The 23,066-nt window shown below is 45.6% G+C and overlaps 1 protein-coding gene across 4 annotated transcripts in view; it reads left to right on the top strand.

Moving 5' to 3' along the window:
• Rich (Guanine nucleotide exchange factor subunit Rich) overlaps window positions 1-23,066 on the top strand; it is a 567,547-nt gene that overhangs the window by 520,341 nt on the left and 24,140 nt on the right. For all 4 annotated transcript variants that reach the window (XM_069303165.1, XM_069303164.1, XM_069303162.1 and 1 more), the window contains 2 exons: window positions 5,868-6,058; window positions 13,628-13,803. In XM_069303165.1, the coding sequence (XP_069159266.1) occupies window positions 5,868-6,058; window positions 13,628-13,803 (367 nt within the window). The remainder of the gene's footprint in view (window positions 1-5,867; window positions 6,059-13,627; window positions 13,804-23,066) is intronic.

Genomic DNA, 23,066 nt, shown 5'->3' with positions numbered 1-23,066 from the left:
GTATCATTGACAAGTGTAATAGTCAAAATATTGAAAAAATAATTATAAGTAAATGGGTAGAACACCAGGAGAAAAACGATATAATATCAGACAGACAGTATGGTTTTCGATCTGAAAGATCCTGTGTAATGAATTTACTCAGTTTCTATGATCGAGCCACAGAGATTTTACAGGAAAGAGATGGTTGGGTTGACTGCATCTATCTGGACCTGAAAAAAGGCTTTTGACAGAGTTCCACATAGGAAGTTGTTCTGGAAACTGGAACATATTGGAGGGGTGACAGGTAAGCTTCTAGCATGGATGAAAAATTTCCTAACTGATAGAAAAATGAGGGCTGTGATCAGAGGCAATGTATCGGACTGGAGGAATGTCACAAGTGGAGTACCACAGGGTTCAGTTCTTGCACTGGTAATGTTCATTGTCTACATAAACAAGAGAATGGAATACAGATGGAATACCAGATGGAATACAGAATTATATGAAAATGTTTGCTGATGATGCTAAGATAATAAGGGAAGATAAGAAACCTAGAAGATTGTCATGCCCTTCAAGAAGACCTGGACAAAATAAGTATATGGAGCACCACTTGGCAAATGGAATTTAATGTGAATAAATGCCATGTTATGGAATGTGGAATAGGAGAACATAGACCCCATACAATCTATATATTATGTGAGAAATCTTTAAAGAATTCTGATAAAGAAAGAGATCTAGGGGTGGTTCTAGATAGAAAACTATCACCTGAGGACCACATAAAGAATATTGTGCGAGGAGCCTATGCTACACTTTCTAAGTTCAGAATTGCTTTTAAATACATGGATAGTGAAATACTAAAGAGATTGTTCACGTCTTTTGTTAGAGCAAAGCTGGAATATGCAGCAGTTGTATGGTGCCCATATCTTAAGAAGCACATAAACAAACTGGAAAAGGTGCAAAGACATGCCACCAAGTGGCTCCCAGAACTGAAGGACAAGAGCTACGAGGAAAAGTTAAAGGCATTAAATATGCAAAAACTAGAAGATAGAAGAAACAGATGCGATATGATCACTACGTACAAAATAGTAACAGGAATCGATAAAATTGATAGGGAAGAATTCCTGAGACCCGGAACTTCTTGAACAAGAGGTCATAGATTTAAACTAACAAAGCAAAGTTGCCGGAGAAATATAAGAAAATTCTCTTTTGTAAACAGAGTGGTAGACAGTTGAAACAAGTTAGGTGAGAAGGTGGTGGAGGCCAAAACCGTCAGTAGCTTCAAAGTGTTATATGACAAAGAGTGCTGGGTAGACGGGACACCACGAGCGTAGCTCTCATCCTGTAACTACACTTAGGTAATTACAAGTGGAAACTTAGTACCCAGATGAGCCAACGAGACGTTAGAAGGAATTTTTTCAGTGTCAGAGTAGTTAGTAAATGGAATGCACTAGGCAGTGATTTGGTGAAGGCTTACTCCATACACAGTTTCAAATGTAGATATGATAGAGACCAGTAGGCTCAGGAATCTGTTCACCAGTTGATTGACAGTTGAGAGGCTGGACCAAAGAAACAAAGCTCAACCCCCGCAAGCACAATTAGGTGAGTAGAGCACTGTACGGGATTTCGAGGAGGTGTGGTTTGTTCTTCAGAGGCTTTGGGTCGCCTGTGGGTTGACGATCCAGCTCCGTTCGAACTGCTCCCCGGTGGTTCATTGTCTGAACCGGGGAGGCTCGATGCGGTCCTTGGCTCCTTGGCACTGGTTGCTTTGGGTTACTTGTCTGCTGAGTTCTCGGGGTTTGGGTCTCCTGGCAGTTCACGTGCGGGGAGTGTCCAATGCCTTGGCCGACAGCCTGTCTCTTTTTGTTCCCCTCTCCACGGAATGGACGGTTGACCCTGACTTTTTTCGTTGGCTTTGCTAGACGTTCGGACGCCCTGAGGTGGATCTTTCGCGTCGACTTGGTCGCAGTGCCCTTCCCCGACTGCAAGGCCATCGGGGTAGATGCCTTCTGGCAGGACTGGTCGAGGTGGGAGTTCCTTTACCTCTTTCCCCCCTGTTCCGCTGTTGCCCCGCATCCTGACTCGCTTGGGGATTTACCAGGGGAGAGTTGTACTCTTGGCCCCATGGTTGCCAGCCCAGCCTTGGTTTCAGGCATTGCTTGCTTGGTGTCCGAACCTGGAGGTTTTCCCACGGCTCCGCCTCTTCCAACAGATTGGACCAGTACGTCACATGGCTGGTTCGATCTTCTCCTCGAGTCTTCGCGTATGGTATTTTAGACTCAAGTTTATCATCATCTCTATGGTGATCAGGTGGCTTCCTTGTTAGTGTCCCACCTGCGGGCAGGTGGGACACCTCCAAGTGCAGTTAAAAGCTCTGTACCTCAGGGTACAGTCCTTGCATCGCTGCTTTTCCTTATTCTCATATCAGATATAGACAAAAATACAAGTCACAGCTTCGTATCATCCTTTGCAGATGACACAAAAATCAGTATGAAAATTACCTCGGCTGAAGACATTGAAAAACTTCAAGCTGATATTAATAAAGTTTTCGACTGGGCATCAGAAAATAACATTATTTTACAGTGATAAATTCCAGGTACCCAGGTACGGTAAAAATGAGGACCTTAAACATAATACAGGGTACAAAACACAATCAAATGTACCCATAGTAGGGAAACAGCATGCAAAGGATTTGGGAATAATGATGTCTGACGACCTAACGTTCAGGGAGCATAGCAAAGCAAATATTGCAATAGCCAGAAAAATGAATGGATGGATTACGAGAACTTTCAAATCCAGGGATCCCATCACAATGGTTGTACTCTTCAAGTCACTTGTGTTGTCCCATCTTGAGTACTGCTCAGTACTCACTTCCCCCTTCAGAGCAGGAGAAATTGCTGAAATAGAGAGAATACAGAGAACATATACGGCACACATAGACGCGATAAAGCACCTAAATTATTGGGATCGTCTCAAAGCCCTCCAAATGTACTCACTAGAAAGAAGACGAGAGAGATATCAAATAATATACACCTGGAAGATACTGGAGGGCCAAGTACCAAAACTACACAGTAAAATAACATCGTACTGGAGTGAACGATATGGAAGAAAATGCAGAATAGAACAGTGAAGATCAGAGGTGCCATAGGCACAATCAGAGAACACTGTATAAACATCAGAGGTCCACGGTTGTTCAACACCCTCCCAGCAAGCATAAGAAATATTGCCGGAACAACCGTGGACATCTTCAAGAGAAAACTAGATTTATTCCTCCAAGGAGTGCCGGACCATCCGGGCTGTGGTGGGTATGTGGGTCTGCGGGCCGCTCCAAGCAACAGCCTAGTGGACCAAACTCTCACAAGTCAAGCCTGGCCTCAGGCTGGACTTGGGGTTCTGGGAGTTCTTCTACTCCCCATCAACCAGGTATCAACCAGGGCTTCGTCTCGGCGGCAGTATGAGGTTTCTTGGCGGTCCTTCCGGTTCTTCTTACATTTTCATCTTTGTATTTCGCTTTCGGTTAGGGTGGTGGTGTCCTTTCTCTCCTGGTTGTTCCAGGACCATCTCCTTATGCCTGATACTGTCGTTTCATATCGTGCAGTGCTGGCGGAGCCTTTTCAGCTTACTTTCGGTAATGATGTTACGTCTGCGCCATTTCGCAAGCAGTCTCTGGCGTTGTTTCACCTCTGGTCTGCTCATGTGCTGCCTGAGCTGTCCTGGTCTTTGGACAGAGTCGTACTCTCTTTTCTTTCTTCTCCTCGGTTTGTTGTGGCCTCTTCTGTTCCGGATTGTTTTTCGAAGGTTCTTTTTCCTGTTGGCATTTGCCTCTGGGAGTCGGGTTGGTGAGCTTCATGCTCTCCTCCAGCGCAGGGGTTTCTGCTTTTTTGGTTGGGGCGATCGCATTGTTCGTCTGCGGCCTTCTCCTACTTTCTTTGTGAAGAATGAGACTGCTGCTTTCTGGAGGGGTCCCAGGGATGTTTATGTTTGGTTGGTTAGGCCGGGAGTGCATCATGTTTTGTGTTGGGGAGCCGGTCGGCCGAGTGGACAGCACGCTGGACTTGTGATCCTGTGGTCCTGGGTTCGATCCCCATCGCTGGCGAGAAACATTGGGCAGAGTTTCTTTCACCCTATGCCCCTGTTACCTAGCAGTAAAATAGGTACCTGAGTGTTAGTCAGCTGTCACAGGCTGCTTCCTGGGGGTGGAGGCCTGTTCGAGGACCGGGCCGCGGGGACACTAAAAAGCCCCGAAATCATCTCAAGATAACCTCAAGAATCCGGTTGCAGCTCTCCGCTGTTATTTGCGCGCCACGGCTTTTGTGTCTGTGTACGCGCTTTGGGTTGATCTGGTTTCCCTTCTTCCCTGTTCATGGGTGCGGGTCTCCCAGGTCATCCGCAGGGTTATTAAGGCTAGCCAGCTTGTGGTTGATCGCCGTGCCCATGAGGTTCGCAAGTTCGCGGCTCTTGCCACCGTCTTTGGCAATATGTCTTGGGCTGACATTTGGGCACAGGTATTTTGGCGGTTGAACAGGGTCCTGGCTGCTCGTTACCTTGTTAACGTCTCTGGGTCCCGACAGGGCCCCAGAGACGTTAACAGCCTGATGTGTGTCGCTTTGGGTCGGCGGATGCAGCCAGTTGTCTCGACTTCAGCTTGAGGAGTGAGCAGCAACCGCCTCCTGGGTAAGTCCCTCTTTTTTTTCTCTGTGGGTAGTTAACTCCAGGGAGCCGTAGGGGCTTCCCCAGAAAACCAGTGTTGAATGTAATGAAATGCCATTTTCTGGGTGAGACCCGGAGGCTCCCTGGCATCCCTCCCTCCCTTTGGTCGGCATTTTTTCGTGTGTTTTGACATCCAGCCTTAGAACTGAGGTGTGGATCACCAGCACGGTAGGTCTGGGGCTACCCCTTCCCCCTCCCTGGGAGGGTGGTGCTACGCAGACGGTGGTGTGGCAACAGGTGACATCATACTAGTTTGCTTGATTTTGTTTGGGGAGTTCTATCCACTCTTTCGGTTTTTGGTAACAATATTTTCACCAGAATAGGGGTTTGTTTTGGGATGCTTACCTTTCTGGGTGTCTGACCCAGTCGATGGCAGACATAGAATGTTCCAACCACACAGGGGCTTCTATAGACCAGTGCTCCCCTTGCCTCTGCCAGTCGTCCTCGGTAGGCCCAAAGAACTCCATACACATGACTGATGCAGAAGTCTGACATTAGCATATCAGCCTGGATAGCTCCAGGGAGCCTCCGGGTCTCGCCCAGAAAATGGCGTTTCATTACAGTCACGCTGGTTTTTATTTTCATACTCAGTAAACCCGTTCCCCATTTTCACTCTCTGGATTTTGTCTTTTACATCCAGCTTGCTTCTAATGAATTTATTGAAAAGGCCCGGTTCTGTTTTACATTTGTCCACTATACCTTTCTCAAATTTCTTTTCTGCCTCTCTTCTCACTGCTGTGTAATTGCGTCTTGCTAATTTATAATGCTAGTATGTTTGTGGTTTAGGCCTCATCTGATATTGAACCCATTTTCTTGTCTTTTCCTCTCTGGCTCTCTCACAATTTCTGTTAAACCAATCATCCTGTTTTCTGGTCCGGCATCTCTGTTTTGGTATGAATGTTTGTGCGCCTTCATAGTGTATTTGCAAAATTTGGCATATACATGTGTATGCCTTATGCCTCACACATATTTGGCAATATATGTGTGACTCTGGATGTTACTACAGTATTGTACTCAGAAGTCAGTCGTATTTTCATTGTTACTTTATTATATAATAGTATTAATCATAATTTGACAACCTAATTTAAATATATCGTCATATTTTAGGATGCTATTTATACTTAGAATACAATGCTGAAGAAGAGACTTGCATTTCATAAAACGCAAGATGTGTAACATTACAGGTGATGCGGTAAGTATCATGAGTGAAGAAGGCACTGTGTATGGAGACGACACATCAAGCATATGTGGAGACTGGAGTCCTGAGAGTGGTGACCCAACTCGTGACCTACTATCTAGACCCCCTGATCCTCCTCCCCAAGCTGTGCCTAGACCACCACCACATGCTGAAGTTCAGTTGAGATACTTATTACAGGTAAGTTTTCTACAGCACTCTTCATTTCAGTAGAATAGTTGCATTGGGCTCAAATTTTGTATTTTATTATTGAAGCAGTTGTTCTGTGCTTAGGAGTTAGTGTGGTCTTGTAATTTTATACATGACTACACTAACATGCATCCTGTTTACAAAGACAGGAAATGGTATATAAAGTCAATTTAACGGCCTATATGGGGCTGTACCCAGGTCCTTAAATGCAGGGCTCTGGTATTTCCGAAGTTGTTAACGGTAATATTTCAAGTAACATTCAGGTAAGATATACTGTATTTTGTACAGACAGCCACTTGGTTCACCACTCTAGTGCCTTCTACCCTGTGACGTCACAGATTCATGGTACATTGTTTTAATTTGTCATGAGGCTGGAGTGTTCATTCTGTGACTTTGTTGGACATATCTGCGCAATCAAGGAACATCCGTGCACCATGTTGGCTCCAAATGCACTCGTTGTGTCAGTGATGGCTGACTGGTGGGTGGATGGGCAGGCAGAGTGGGCAGGCGGGCAGGGAGGGAGAGGCTGAAATGAAGGCAGGCAGGCAGGGAGAGGTTGGGAGGTAGGCAGGAAGGGAAAGACAGGCAGATAGGCAGACAGAGGCTGGGTGGTAGGCAGGGAGGGAGGGAGGGCGTCAGAGGCTGGGTGGTAGGCAGGTAGGGAGGGAGGGAGTCAGAGGCTGGGTGGCAGGGAGGGAGGGAGGGAGGGCATCAGAGGCTGGGTGGTAGGCAGGGAGGGAGGGCATCAGAGGCTGGGTGGTAGGCAGGGAGGGAGGGCATCAGAGGCTGGGTGGTAGGCAGGGAGGGAGGGCATCAGAAGCTGGGTGGTAGGCAGGGAGGGAGGGCGTCAGAGGCTGGGTGGTAGGCAGGGAGGGAGGGCAGCAGAGGCTGGGGTGGTAGGCAGGGAGGGAGGGCATCAGAAGCTGGGTGGTAGGCAGGGAGGGAGGGCGTCAGAGGCTGGGTGGTAGGCAGGGAGGGAGGGCATCAGAGGCTGGGTGGTAGGCAGGGAGGGAGGGCATCAGAGGCTGGGTGGTAGGCAGGGAGGGAGGGCATCAGAAGCTGGGTGGTAGGCAGGGAGGGAGGGCGTCAGAGGCTGGGTGGTAGGCAGGGAGGGAGGGCATCAGAAGCTGGGTGGTAGGCAGGGAGGGAGGGCGTCAGAGGCTGGGTGGTAGGCAGGGAGGGAGGGCGTCAGAGGCTGGGTGATGGTAGAACACTTTGATCTCCATAACACTTCGTCCAAGAGAAATTATAGGAGCTGAATTTGCTCCCCTGCGCCTCTGGTCTTAACAAATAATGGCTGACCACCTCACCACCACTGACGCCTTGGCTCTCCTTGTCCAATGTCAATAAGTGATAGAAGGGTCACATTTACTTTATTTTGGTATTGATAATTACGTTAATTCAAATGAAATGTTTTTATGATGGTAAAAGTTCAAATACATATGTATTTAAGAATAATTCCCGACAGAATACCTGGTGAATTTATAGTACTATGTGGCAATGATATCCCTTTTTCTATTGACGGAAAATTCCACTACAAGCTACATTTTCTATGGGTAACTTGTGTATACAACACAGCAGCAATATTATCTGCATATTGTATGTAATATTATTAAATGGTGTCAGGTTTTCCGACACAAGTTTTGTCTCCGTGAGTGCAACAATTTCTTGTGTCTGCAGCTATATTACATCACTTAACTCCAGTGTCTTCGATCTCACTCCATCTATGTTGGTGTATGCAATCTTCAGGACCTTGTTCCCCCTCTCCTTATTCTTCACTCCCCCTCTCTCTATTGATTTTGTTGGTTTGCCTTTATGTACCACTTTACTGGTCTGCCTACCCCTATCACTTTGTAGAAAAAAGAATTGATTTCTTCTTCATTCCTGCTCTCATTTAAACTTTTTGCCTCGGTGAGGTTCAGTTTCAGCTTCTCTCTGTCTTCTTTTGAAAGATGTCATCTTAACGACCACACTTTCCCATCCTCATCACTTTGTAATTTTCTGGCATTCCTTAGTACTTCTTCCATCTGTTTGGCACCGTTTAGGGTGATCCTCAAAGGTCGATCTTTCCCTTTTACGTATTTGTCTATTCTCCTGTAGTCGCACACATTCTCTATGGTTGTAAGACCTTCCACGATGCCAACAATTTTATCTACTACTTTGGCTTTTTCTACAGCTCTTTCTGACCTAGATGTTATCTCCTTTTCTTTGCAACCAAAAATTATCAGGGATTTGCTCCGATCAACTGTGTTTTGCACCAACTTCGGGTTAGATGCCAATTCCTTTCTCACTTCCAGCCTAATGTTTGTTTTATCTTGGTTGCTGCAGTGTTTGGCTTCCTTTCCTGCTTCTTCTATTTTTTCCTTCTCCTTGGCCACTTGTGCATAAGTGAGTTGCATATCTTTCTTGCACTGTTCTATTCCCTGTGTAACTTCCTCCATCTGTGCTGACAAAAGCTGTTTCTCCTGTTGAATTTCCTTACCTAACCTATTGTAGTCATTTATGTTTAAATTTACTTTAACTTCTTCCAAAGCTATTTTTAAGAGTTTATTTTCTTCTTCCATGGCTTTGCAATTTGTTTCAATTGATTCTTATCCTTGCACAAGTCTTTCACTAAACCCTCAAGACATAAAACTTTGCTATTCAAATGGTCATTACTTTCTTTCAATTTACTAATTATTTCTATGTGAGAGTTCACTATAGTATCTAATTTTACCAACTTGTTATGTAGACTGCTTATATCAACGCTTTCTTCATTGAATCTCGCAAAATCAAGCTCTGTTTTGTTTTCCTCTTGCCGGCGGCCATCTTGAATGTTCTTGTCAGCACTGGAAACACTAGGGCAACTTTTTCTCATTCAATTTTTCACTTCCCTTAGCACTTTCCTGTTATCTCACCTATTTTTCAAAACCACTATACCTTTATGTTCTCTGGGACACCACTCACTATCACCAACCTGTACTACAATACTAAGGATTGTGGAAATATGCTGGAGCTCCTCTGATGCAAGTGTTGACCCTAGGGGTGTCACCTTTTGAATGTGTGTGTGTGTGTAATTACCTAAGTGTAGTTACAGGATGAGAGCTACGCTCGTGGTGTCCCGTCTTCCCAGCACACTCTGTCATATAACGCTTTGAAACTACTGACGGTCTTGACCTCCACCACCACCTCACCTAACTTGTTCCAACCGTCTACCACTCTTTTTGCGAAGGTGAATTTTCTTATATGTCTTCGGCATCTGTGTTTAGCTAGTTTAAATCTATGACCTCTTGTTCTTAAAGTTCCAGGTCTCAGGAAATCTTCCCTGTCGATTTTATCAATTCCTGTTACTATTTTGTATGTAGTGATCATATCACCTCTTTTTTTTCTGTCTTCTAGTTTTCGCATGACCCTTCTGTGCATATGTTCTGCAAGTGAGTTGGTGCGGTCTGGCGTCTCCTTCGTACAGGCGCTGTTTCGTTTTTAGGGGGTACAAATGGGAGTACATACGTACATGAGAACATAGAAAATTCAAACAGGGGTGCCTGCAGAGAGGCTATTGGCCCATACGTGGCAGCTCTTGTTTCTAACCACCCGCTTAGATGCCTCTAACCTCTCCTCGTAGCTCTTGCCCTCAGTTCTGGGAGCCACTTAGTAGCATGTCTTTGCACCTTTTCCAGTTTGTTGATGTGCTTCTTAAGATATGGGCACCACACAACTGCTGCATATTCTAGCTTTGGCCTAACAAAAGTCGTGAACAATTTCTTTAGTATATCGCCATACATGTATTTAACCCTTTAACTGCGCAACGCGCCTGCAGGCCCAGGCTTCGGGTGCGCAACGCGCCTCCAGGTGTTTTTATTTTTCACGTTCCATTCAAAACTTCCGCTGCTACATGGAGTTCACATCAGCTTCCTCAGGGCTCTTGTAAACAGACGCCATCTTTAAAAAAAATCATGGTCCACATTGCTGGGTGTCAGAGCCTCAGTAGTGAGTGAGTAACCAAGGCTGGCGCTCGCAGTATGAATGCACAGCACTGCTGTTCAGCGTGTGACCACAGCATTGCCTAATATTGTCAAAATATATATATAATCTGTTTTCCTGTTAATCACGTGTTTATTTTCGTGATATACACACATAATCTGTTTTATTTAGCCATGATAGTATTAAAGAAGAGCCTGAGTGTGATAATGACTGGGTACAATATTCAAATATCAGTGATTCAATGCTGTTCACGATGTTCACAGCGCTAGCCACAGCACCACAGCATTATTCATCCATCTAGGAATCTTCAAACGACTTTTTAGGTTGGTGAGTACAATGGGAGGATCCCAGAGACCTGGCACGACCCTTCCAGGAAGACCACCCCACAGGCCCCCTGAAGAGCCAACATGGGACAACAACAAGAAGCTGCTGCCTGCAAAAACTGCACCACTGCAAACTCTGCAAACAGCAAATGACAAAAAGGTGTAGAAAACCTAAGAGCCAGAGCCCAAGCGGATTCTAAGGCTTGAGCGAGCACTGCCTGACGGCACACGAGATGAGAGGCAAAGAACAGAGACTGCCTCCCTAAGGATCAGCGTAAGCAGCTTTAACAAGGCATCCGAGGCCAGCTCACCAGACTTAGGATCAACACCCAGCGCCTCGACGTTCTCCTCAAGCCAGTCCAAAGCCAGCTCAAGAAGGGAAAAAAAACGCAAGACCGAAGCCAAATGGTCACGGGGCACACAAGTCCTCAGGTACCAGGGCGTCCAATAGGGAGGGGACCTGCATGTGAAGCTGTACCAGGCTGACATCCCGAGGAAGGGCAGGTGGCAAACATGCATTGAGGTGTTCAAACTTGCCCCCCAGGTAAACCTGAACAACCGTAAGGGCCTCTCATAACTCAAACATGTGGGGCTGACAGAACGTATGCCATACCCCCGATGAAAAGATAGGATAGTCTGCCAACCAGGACGACTCCAGAACCTCGTAACGCACCCAGTAAGGAAAGTAAGAACCAAACTCAAAAAAGACAGGATCCATTATCGAGGTGTAATCTCGCTCGCGCAGGAGGCCTCATTGGCCTCCCACACCTCATTAGGCAGGATTCGAGAGGTCGAAAACCTCTGGAAAGAATGGACCAAAGTACCCAAGGGAACCTGGAACTGAAGCTGTGGAGAGGTACAAGCCCCACTCAGAGAGTACCAAAACCCAAGCTGGGTCAAATGAGGCCCATGTCCCCCCCCCCCCCAAGTCATCCCCTCCCCCTGCCCGGGAACCTCCACACCAGGACTCGAAGTCAAGCTGTTCTCCAAACCTTATTCCTCAAAAGAAAAGGCAAAAGTCCACCAGAAAAACTGGAACAAAGGGAGCCCCACTGGTCAGACCCAGAAGCACCAGCTGGAGGAATTGGCTGGAGTCTCACTACCTAATAAACCCAGCCCCGACTCCAAAACCCTCAGGCGCGCTTCGGGGCTGGGTGCAAGGGGAGAGGAATAAGACGAACAACAACAGGAGGAGGACAAGGGGGCACGGACGAAATCTAAATAGAGGGAACTAACACCCAACAAGTCAGAGTCCCTATAACCAAAATGGGGCAGTCTCGGGGCATCCGGGTGAGCAACTAACCTGGCACGCTGTAGCAACCTGTAACTCGCATGCAATGCCGAAGCTGCTTGCACCCAAATATCAGTGGATTGGATGAACTGGAATACAAGCAAGGAACACCACTCGCAGGACTCTGAGTCGAAGGTGTCACCGACCCAACAGGCAGCATGACGGAGGCACAACAGGTAATTGTCACCCTGAGACAAGGGGACAGAGCAACTCTCAAACTCGCATGAAGTGAGGTGGGACCCAGGGGACGCAACCATCGGACCACTGAGCCCCAATGGGGGTTTCCAGGGCCCTTAGATGCTCTGCTAAGGGAAGCCCAGGCAAGGTACTGCTAACCAGCACCCCAAACTACCAAGCGAACTACTAATAGCTGAACCCCCGGGATGTGTACACTCACGGGGACCTAGTGGAGGACCAGCAAATTATTAGAAAGGGTACCAACACCAAGGGGGCAGACCCCAACCAGGCAGGAAACAAATAGTAAAAGAAAACCCCCACAAAAGGACAAAAACCCCAGGCAGAACTGAACCGGCAGCTATAATATGGTGAAAACTAGCTGTACAGTACCTGGCATCCCTACTTGTGACGAAACTACCTCCTACCCAGAGACAAACAGTGGTGCATGAAACACCCCAGCTGACTCCAAGGGCGGTCAATCACCGAGCAGTAAAAGATCCCACAGAGGCAAACAGTGGTGCATGAAACACCCCAGCTGACTCCAAGGGCAGTCAATCACCGAGCAGTAAAGATCCCACAGAGGCAAACCCCAAGGAACTTGAGGAAGATAACTCCAAGCCACAAGGGCAGTACTTATAGGGCACTTACGGAAGGAAACCCTAGGCGCACGCAGCCCGAGTAGTTGTGAAATTACCCCTGGCTCACACACAATCATAGGACAGGACCACACCACATGGCATTGCACTGGAAAATGTCTGGAGCCAGAGTTGCAAAACTGCCAGGTCTCATATAAACCACAGAACTGAGGGTGGATAGCTCGCATGGGGGATCTGATGCTCCCCCTTCCCCTCCTCCTGGGGAGGCAGGGAGCGGCGCAGACAGCGGCGTGACGTCATGCTCGTTTGCTTGTTTTTAGTTTGGGGAGTTCTGTACAACAGTTCGGCTTTTAGTAGCAAATTTTAACAAGATAGGGTTTGTTTTGGGGGTGCCTACCTTCCTGGGTGCCTGACCCGGTCAATGGTAGACATAGAATGCTTCCAACCACACGGGGGTTTCTATAGGCCATTGTTCCTCGTGCCTTTCTGAGGGGGCCAGGTTCTGGCTTGTGGTCCCTGGTAGGCCTAAGAACTCCATTCACTTAACTGATGCTAGGGTCTAATATATTCATATCAGCACAGATAGCTCTGGGGAGCTGAATGGGGCTCCCCCCAGAAAAGCGGATTTTTATTGATTAAATTAAGTAGTTTCGTGGGAAGTATAGATTGGACTGATTTAAACATGGGACATGGGCTGTTCTTGGAATGCAAAATGAACCTGGCAGTGGGTGATGTGACAAAGGATTATGATGTACATTAAAGTTATAACGTATTTAAAAAAAAATGTAAAGCTCATGAACATAAGAGAGACCAATGAACACAAAAGGCAAGTGAAACTCAATTTTTATTTAGTAAGAACAGCACAGTATACCTATAAATTGATTTGATAAAATAACATTACCCCAAATTGATAATTATTATCCTAAAGAACCATATACTGTACGTTAAAAGAAAGCTTTATACAAAAGATTGATTGGAGAAGTCAATCTAGGTCGACAATTCATTTTAACTACAGTCCACTCTCTTTTATCTGGATTATATAAGGCCCACCCCTCACCAACTAAGCCGGACATCCAGATAAGCAGGAATTCTTACCAGGAAAGTCTAAAAAATTAACACATTCACAATTTTTTAGGGGCCTTGGCTTAATGCACATTTTTTGTTCCATCCTCCTTTATTACAGTAATTGTAGTCTAAATTTTTTCCACAGGTGCTTTTGGAGGCAGGATGCCTTGAGTGGAGCGTGGTTGTTGCTGTGGTGTTAAGAGATGCCCTGGCAGTGTTGCGTGTCGTGACTCTGGCTCGAGCCTCGGATATTCCTGCTCAAGTTATATTGAGACTTACTGCAGGGCTACAAGATCTGTTGCATTTTACAAACACTGAATGGTGTGTATTATTCCTAAGCAATTTATTCACTATTGTAGTAATATTATTACTAAGTAAATTATTCTATATTTTTATAGTTGTACCTATATCAATATTTCAACCAATGCCACATTATTACCTGATACTGATACTCTGATACAACTAAGATACTTATACCAATACACTGGGGCCTCGATTTATGATGGTAATCTGTTCCCAGGGACATATCATAAGTCGAAATATCATAGTCGAAGCAATTTTTCCCATAAGAAATAAAGGGAATTGGATTAATCCGTTCCACACCCCCAAAAATATTAACTTAAAAAAATACATTTTATACTGAATACAATTTTTTTTCTCTAACTACAATGCAGTACATATGTTTATCTTACCTTTATGGAGGACTCTTGATGGAGTATGAAAGATGGTGATGAGGGGGGAGGAGGAGAGGTGTTACTGTTTGGAAGGAGAGTCCCCTTACATTATAACATCAGGCAGTGATGACTTCTCTGGAGTACACTCTCTCCTACATTTTGCCTGCATACCACTAGGACCTGGTTGTGGTTCACTGCTTGTTTGTCTCACTAAAAAGCTTTCCATAGATTTTTGTTTTCCATACACTTAAATTTTTGTCTGTAGTGATGCATCACAGTGTCATTAAAAAGGTTAAGGCAATGGCCTACTGCACCATGATTTGGGTGAGTCATTTCAGCAATAGTTTGCAAATCTTCCCATGCTGCACACATTTTCTTAATTAATGAGGAAGGGACATTTTGTGCTGTCTCCTCCTCCCCCCTGAAGAAATTTCTTCAGCTGTCTCTTGTTCCTGCTCCTTGTGAAGTTCTTCGATGGTCAGTTCTTCGCTGTGTTCCTCCACCAGCTCGCAACACACAACACTTGGAACACTATGAATGCCACCTCTTTTTCTAAATTTCTCAAACCATTCCCTGCTCGCCTTAAACTCTTTCGCATTTGCATCACTCGTTCCAGGGGTTTTCTTTAAAAGGTAGTCATGCAATTTCCTTGCTTTTTCATATATGATGGCCTCTAAAACTCTATCACTCCGCTAACTCCTTGCTGTGTATCCAAATTAATAATAACTTCAACATCCTCAAGTGTTTGTGTGCTATGTTTCGTGATTATTGATACGCCTTTTGCCACTTTAGCACTCATAATGCCCTTTTTCTTAGCAAGTATGGTGGATATCGTTGACTGAGATTTGTTGTACTGCCTAACTCGATCAGCAACCTGCACACTATCTTCATATTTACTAATGATCTCTTGTTTTTGCTCTATGGTCATCCTTACATGTGTTTTCATATGTTGAACCTTACCACTGACTTTCTTGGGACCCATGGCGTGATATATAATAATCAGTTTTATGTTCAAAAAGCAAAAAATCACCAAAAAAATAGAATTTCTTTCAAGCGTGATCGTCACTAAGCGGGCGGCTCAAGTAAACTGAGGCAGGTCAGTCCTCGCGACCGGGAACCATGCGCTCGGTCGATCCAAACGTGTATCAACAAATATCGTTAGTCAACGACACTATTGTAAGTCGAGTCGCATTTTCCGATCAAATTTATATCGTAACTTGAAATTATTGTAAGTCGGGACAATTGTAAGTCGAGGTGCCACTGTACTTAACAGTATCACTTGTTTTGGACACCGATTACGTCCATTATTTTTTTTTTTGAGTCCTAGCCGTGGACAGGACTCGTGTCCACTACAAAAATATTTGTATAAAATTCATTTTTTATCCGATCAACCTCGGGATAGTTTCAAAATAAGCGCTTTTAGAATGCACACAATTTGATACAAAAATGAAAGATGTAACACGAAACTTGATGTCAGAACACTTGAAAGATTATAAATATACTTTTCTGTGGGGAGGCCCTACGGCTCCCTGGAGTTTATCAGGCTAATGTATGTTATATTAGACCGGGACATTAGCTAAGGAGTTCAGACCTACCAGGGACCAGCGCCAGAACCTGGCCCCTTCAGAGAGGTTTCAGGGAGCAATGGCCCTGGAAAACCGCTTTGTGGTTGGGGTTTTCCTTATCTGCCATCGACCGGGGTTAGGCACCCAGAAAGGTAGACATAACATAACTGTCGCGCCGATCATCCGCACAGCCCTTCCCGCCCCGAGAGGGGGAGAGGGGGGAGCCCCGGACCTACCGCGCCAGCTGCCAAGCTTCAGTTCGTAAACTAATGTCAACCAGGATAGACGCTTCTCTGGCCTCAGTTTCCTAGGTGGTGTTTGCCTTGTGTGGCGTTCACTGCCGTGTGTTGTGTTGTGCGGTGGCCAGGAGTACCTCATCAGTGCCAGGGCTGCATGCGCTTAGTGGCTGACTTCCCTATGCGCCCTGTGAGTACTGCCCTTGCGTAACAGGGTTATCTTCCCTGGGGCGTTCGGGAACCGTTCCCGTAGAGGTTCATGCTGCTCGGCATTTGCCTCGCCCTTGGAGCCAGCTGGGGCTTGGGGACCTTGTTTGGCCCTGGGTAGGGACTGGTATTGTGCTGGTTAGGGCATCAAGGTGTTGCACAGCCTGCCACCTAAGCGGCGGCCGGTTCCTGTTGCCTCTGGAGACGGTGTACTTTTGCGGGGGTTTTCTTTTGTTTTTATTTTCATGCCTGGTGGGGGTCTGCCTAGTGTGGCTATAGCCACTGGTAGTGTTTGGCGGTCCTCTGCTAGGCCCCCATGATTGTACACATCGCAGGGGTTTTCAGTGCTATCCTCTACCCTCTTGTTATGTTTGGGTTTCTTCACCGGTTAGCAATACCTTGCCCGGGCTTCCCGTAGCAGTCAGCCTACGGGCCCTGGAAACCCCTGTCTGGGCTCGGGGGACCATTGAATGTGTCTTCCGGGTTCCAACCCGTCTTGTACGGGATCGTTGGTTGCTGTGCCCTCGTCTCCGGGTGACAGTCGCCATTTTTTCCTCCGTCATGCTGCCTGTTGGGTCACTGACACCTTGATTCGGAGTCTTGTGAGAGATTCTTTGCTTGTTCTCCAGTACTCTCCTGATGTTATTACTGTTCAGAGTACAGGCGGCGTCCGTGTTGCAAGCTCGGTTAGGTTGCTGCAACATGCTAGGTTGGTTTCCCACTCGGATGCCCCGAGGCCGTCCCGTTTGGTTAGGTGTTGTTCGCCCCTTTCCCTCCCTGTTCCCGGCTCCGGACTGTCTGTGGTTTCCGGGGTCGGGGCGGGGTTTAGTTTGGACCGAGACTCGGGCAGTTTTCGGAGGCTGGCCTGTTCGGGTTGGGGGATGGAGGTTTTTGAGCCGGTTCCTCCTGCCAAGGCTTCTGGGTCTTACCAGCAGCCCTTTCTTGCTGCCTTTCCCATGGACTCTTGCTTTTCTTTAAGGGTGGAGGGCTTGGAGGATGGCTCTGCCCCGGGGCCTCTGTTGTTGGTTCCCGGGGCTGTGAGGGATGCCTGCTAGCAGTTCTGGGGCGGTTTGCCCCTGCCTGGGTTTTCTGCTGTTGGGCGGCGTTTTTCGCCCATCCAGTCTGCTTGCTTCCCACTTTTGCTGGCGTGTTTTTTGTATCTTTAGCATCAGTCACAGCCCCTGCTGGTGGCCATTTTCGTCTGCCGGTTTCCCGGCATGGCCACCAGGGCGGCGTTGCAGTTTGTTTACATGCGACTGGGTGTGCGAGCGAGATTCTTGGGTGAGTTTTTCACCTTTTTTCAGGGTTTTTTATTCTCCTGTTGTCGTTTCTTTGCTTTTCTGGTGTTTTCTGCCCATTGCCTGTTCCTCTGGGAACGTTTGGGTGTTGATTTTACACCGGGTTTTCCATTTTGTCTTTTTTGGGTCTGGGCCTTTGGGCTTGGGCTCAGTGTCCCCTGGCTGATATGCTTGCTCCCACACCTTGTCCCTCGGTTTTCGGTCTGTTATGACCGTTTTCCCAGGGGGTTCTGTCTGGGGGCTGTGCTTTGCCTTTCTGTGGTGTTCTCCGCCGGCAAATGTGGTGGTTTGGGCTCCCCCTGGTTTGATTCTGGGTTCCTTTGGGTTCTTTGGTTTCGTTCCGAAGGTTTCTTCCTCTTGGGCCCCCTTTGTGGGTTCAGGGGGCTTTGTTTCCTCGTGTGATCCGGTTCTGCCTTCTGGGGTTCCGGGGTCTTCCTGGCTTGCAGACTGATCTTTTTGGGTCTTGGCACGTGTTGTGGTCGTGCTGGGACTTTGAGGTTTTGCTGTCGAGGTGGGCCTTTTGATGCAATTTTGTGCCTTCTTTGCCTGGCCGGCGTGGTGCTCTCTGCCCACTGGTCGGCGACTTGTACTTTTCTTTTACAATGTATGTGTGTGTGTACGCATGTACATGTGTACACTGTGTGTGTGTAATTACCTAAGTGTAATTACCTAAGTGTAGTTACAGGATGAGAGCTACGCTCGTAGTGTCCTGTCTTCCCAGCACTCTTTGTCATATAACGCTTTGAAACTACTGACGGTCTTGGCCTCCACCACCTTCTCCCCTAACTTGTTCCAACCGTCTACCACTCTGTTTGCGAAAGTGAATTTTCTTATATTTCTTCGGCATCTGTGTTTAGCTAGTTTATATCTATGACCTCTTGTTCTTAACGCTCCAGGTCTCAAGAAATCTTCCCTATCAATTTTATCAATTCCTGTTACTATTTTGTATGTAGTGATCATATCACCTCTTTTTCTTCTGTCTTCTAATTTTGGCATATTTAATGCCTCTAACCTTTCCTCGTAGCTCTTGCCCTTCAGTTCTGGGAGCCACTTAGTAGCATGTCTTTGCACCTTTTCCAGTTTGTTGATGTGCTTCTTAACATGTGGGCACCACACAACTGCTGCATATTCTAGCTTTGGCCTAACAAAAGTCGTGAACAATTTCTTTAGTATATCGCCATCCATGTATTTAAAAGCAATTCTGAAGTTAGAAAGCGTGGCATAGGCTCCTCGCACAATATTCTTTATGTGGTCCTCAGGTGATAGTTTTCTATCTAGAACCACCCCTAGATCTCTTTCTTTATCAGAATTCTTTAAAGATTTCTCACATAATATATAGGTTGTGTGGGGTCTATGTTCTCCTATTCCACATTCCATAACATGGCATTTATTAACATTAAATTCCATTTGCCAAGTGGCGCTCCATGTACTTATTTTGTCCAGGTCTTCTTGAAGGGCATGACAATCATCTAAGTTTCTTATCCTTCCTATTATCTTAGCATCATCAGCAAACATGTTCATATAATTCTGTATACCAACTGGTAGATCATTTATGTAGACAATAAACATCACTGGTGCAAGAACTGAACCCTGTGGTACTCCACTTGTGACATTTCTCCAGTCCGATACATTGCCTCTGATCACAGCCCTCATTTTTCTATCAGTCAGAAAATTTTTCATCCATGTTAGAAGCGTACCTGTCACTCCTCCAATATTTTCCAGTTTCCAGAACAACCTCTTATGTGGAACTCTGTCGAAAGCCTTTTTTAGGTCCAGATAGATGCAGTCAACCCAACCATCTCTTTCCTGTAATATCTCTGTGGCTCGATCATAGAAACTGAGTAAATTCGATACACAGGATCTTCCGGATCGAAAACCATATTGTCTGTCTGATATTATATAATTTCTCTCCAGGTGTTCTACCCATTTAGTTTTAATTATTTTTTCCAATATTTTGACTATTACACTTGTCAGTGATACCGGTCTATAATTAAGGGGGTCTTCCCTGCTTCCACTTTTGTAGATTGGAACTATGTTAGCCTTTTTCCACACATCAGCTACAACTCCTGTTTACAGGGATGCCTGAAAAATCAGTTGAAGAGGAATGCTGAGCTCAGGTGCACATTCTCTCAGAACCCATGGTGAAACTCCATCTGGACCAACTGCTTTGTTCTTATTTACCTCCTTGAGCATTTTTTCCACTTCGTCTCTAGACACCTCTATGTGCTCTATGTTGTTCTCTGGAATTCTTATTGTATCTGGTTCCCTGAAGATTTCATTTTGTACAAACACACTTTGGAACTTTTCGTTTAATGTTTCACACATTTCCTTTTCATTTTCCGTGAATCTATTTCCCATTTTCAACCTCTGAACATTATCCTTTACCTGCAATTTGTTGTTTACGAATTTATAGAACAGACCTGGTTCTGTTTTACATTTGTCTGCAATCCCTTTTTCAAAATTTCTTTCTGCCTCTCTCCTCACTGCCGTGTAGTTGTTTCTCGCATCTTTGTATCGCTGGTATGTTTGGGGGTTCGGCCTCTTCCTGTATTGATTCCATTTTTGTGTCTTTTGGTCTCTGGCCCTCTCGCACTTTCTGTTGAACCAATCCTGTTTCCTAGTTCTGCTTTTCTGTTTTGGTATAAATTTTTTTGTGCCTTTATCATATATTTCACAAAACCTGACATACATCTCATTCACTTCCTTGCCTAGCAACAAGTCTGTCCAATTATACTCACTAAAAAATTTCTAACGTTGCCATAATGTCCTCTCCTAAAGTCAGGTTTTTCATTTGCATTGACCGTCATATTTTCTTCCAGATTATAACGCATTGCATACTTTATTCCCAAAAAGACATGGTCACTTTTACCCAAGAGAGGAAGGTACTGAATGTCAAATATTTCTTCTTCCTTCCTGGTAAATATCAAATCTAGCATGGAGGGGACGTCCCCTTCCCTCATCCTCGTAGCTTGTTTAACATGTTGATACAAGAATGTTTCCAGGATGAGGTCTACAAATTTACAGGTCCAGAAATCTTCTGTTTTAGCTTCACATGCTTCCCAGTCTATGGATTTCAAGTTTAAGTCGCCGACTATCAACAGTCGTGAACTATCGTTATCCGCTCTCGCTATGATCTCTCTCATTTTTGTTATAAGACCTTCTCGTTTACTATCTAGCTCCTCCTTTGACCATGTGCTGCTTAACGGTGGACTATATGCATTTATGATCATTAGTTTATCATCCTCATGGCAGATCTCTAGTGCTATTATGTCAAGTATGTCAAGATCTCTAGTGTGTGTGTGTGTGTGTGTGCTCATGTGTATACACACGTGTATGTAACATATCTTGTGTGTTTGTGTATATGTATGTGTATATACATAATGTGTATCTGTGTGTGTACTTTTTCTTAAGGAAAGGGTTCTGTTCCCTTCTCTGTTGACGGGGCGCTGGGGGAGCAGCTTGTTCTGTTGACTCTCGCATGGTCCCACTGTTGGTTGGCGCTTTTGGTTGTCTTCCGGCCTCTGGTGGCGTCGGTGGACGGCTTCTCCCCCTTTGGGGGGGGTTCAGAGCTGGCAGGGTGGGCTTCTTCCCCTGCGCTTCGTCATGTCATCTAGTGGGTGCGTTGGATGTGGTTCAACACACCCACCTTCTGGGGTTACCGTCTGCTCTTTGCAGTCATGGGCTTTTCGCATCTGCAGTCCTTCTGAACTTCTTCAGTCTGCGGCCAATGGCCATACCACGTTGAGAACACCGCTTCTCGTCCGATCAGCGAAGTTAAGCAACACCCTGGATTCTATGCCCTCCTCGGAGGACTGTTGTCTCCTGTCCGGCTTCTGTTGGGGCCGGGTGCCTGGATGGTGGCCCTTGACCTCCAGGTCACTTCTTGGTACGTTCCTCTCCAGTTTTCTGGGACTGGCACAGTTGGTGGTGGGGCTTCAGGCTTGCTGCTTTTGTTGCCTTACCTATTTTGTAATGGGCACTTGGTATATGTGTGTAATTACCTAAGTGTAATTACCTAAGTGTAGTTACAGGATGAGAGCTACGCTCGTGGTGTCCCGTCTTCCCAGCACTCTTTGTCATATAACGCTTTGAAACTACTGACGGTCTTGGCCTCCACCACCTTCTCACTTAACTTGTTCCAACCGTCTACCACTCTATTTGCGAAGGTGAATTTTCTTATATTTCTTCGGCATCTGTGTTTAGCTAGTTTAAATCTATGACCTCTTGTTCTTGAAGTGCCAGGTCTCAGGAATTCTTCCCTGTCGATTTTATCAATTCCTGTTACTATTTTGTACGTAGTGATCATATCACCTCTTTTTCTTCTGTCTTCTAGTTTTGGCATGTTTAATGCTTCCAACCTCTCCTCGTAGCTCTTGCCCTTCAGTTCTGGGAGCCACTTCGTAGCATGTCTTTGCACCTTTTCCAGTTTGTTGATGTGCTTCTTAAGATATGGGCACCACACAACAACTGCATATTCTAGCTTTGGCCTAACAAAAGTCATGAACAATTTCTTTAGTATATCGCCATCCATGTATTTAAATGCAATTCTGAAGTTAGAAAGCATCGCATAGGCTCCTTGCACAATATTCTTTATGTGGTCCTCAGGTGATAGTTTTCTATCTAGAACCACCCCTAGATCTCTTTCTATATCAGAATTCTTTAAAGATTTCTCACATAATATATAGGTTGTATGGGGTCTATGTTCTCCTATTCCACATTCCATAACATGACATTTATTAACATTAAATTCCATTTGCCAGGTGGTGCTCCATATACTTATTTTGTCCAGGTCTTCTTGAAGGGCATGACAATCATCTAAATTTCTTATCTTTCCTATTATCTTAGCATCATCAGCAAACATGTTCATATAATTCTGTATACCAACTGGTAGATCATTTATGTACACAATAAACATCACTGGTGCAAGAACTGAACCCTGTGGTACTCCACTTGTGACATTTCTCCATTCCGATACATTGCCTCTGATTACTGCCCTCATTTTTCTATCAGTCAGAAAATTTTTCATCCATGATAGAAGCTTACCTGTCACCCCTCCAATATTTTCCAGTTTCCAGAACAACCTCTTATGTGGAACTCTGTCGAAAGCCTTTTTTAGGTCCAGATAGATGCAGTCAACCCAGCCATCTCTTTCCTGTAATATCTCTGTGGCCCGATCATAGAAACTGAGTAAATTCGATACACAGGATCTTCCTGATCGAAAACCATACTGTCTGTCTGATATTATATCATTTCTCTCCAGGTGTTCTACCCATTTAGTTTTGATTAGCTTTTCCAATACTTTCACTATTACACTTGTCAATGATACAGGTCTATAATTGAGGGGGTTTTCCCTGCTGCCACTTTTGTAGATTGGAACTATGTTAGCCTGTTTCCACACGTCTGCTACGATTCCTGTACACAGGGATGCCTGAAAGATCAGGTGAAGTGGAATGCTGAGCTCAGATGCACATTCTCTCAGAACCCATGGTGAAACGCCATCTGGGCTAGCTGCTTTGTTCCTCCTGAGCTCCTTTAGCATATTTTCCACTTCATCTCTAGACACCTCTATCCGCTCTATGTTGTTCTCTGGAATTCTTATTGTGT

Source organism: Procambarus clarkii, chromosome 49, assembly GCF_040958095.1.
Source record: "Procambarus clarkii isolate CNS0578487 chromosome 49, FALCON_Pclarkii_2.0, whole genome shotgun sequence".
NCBI lineage: Eukaryota > Metazoa > Arthropoda > Malacostraca > Decapoda > Cambaridae > Procambarus > Procambarus clarkii.
The sequence above is the reverse complement of the archived record's forward strand: the minus strand, read 5'-3'. Positions and strand labels throughout refer to the sequence as shown.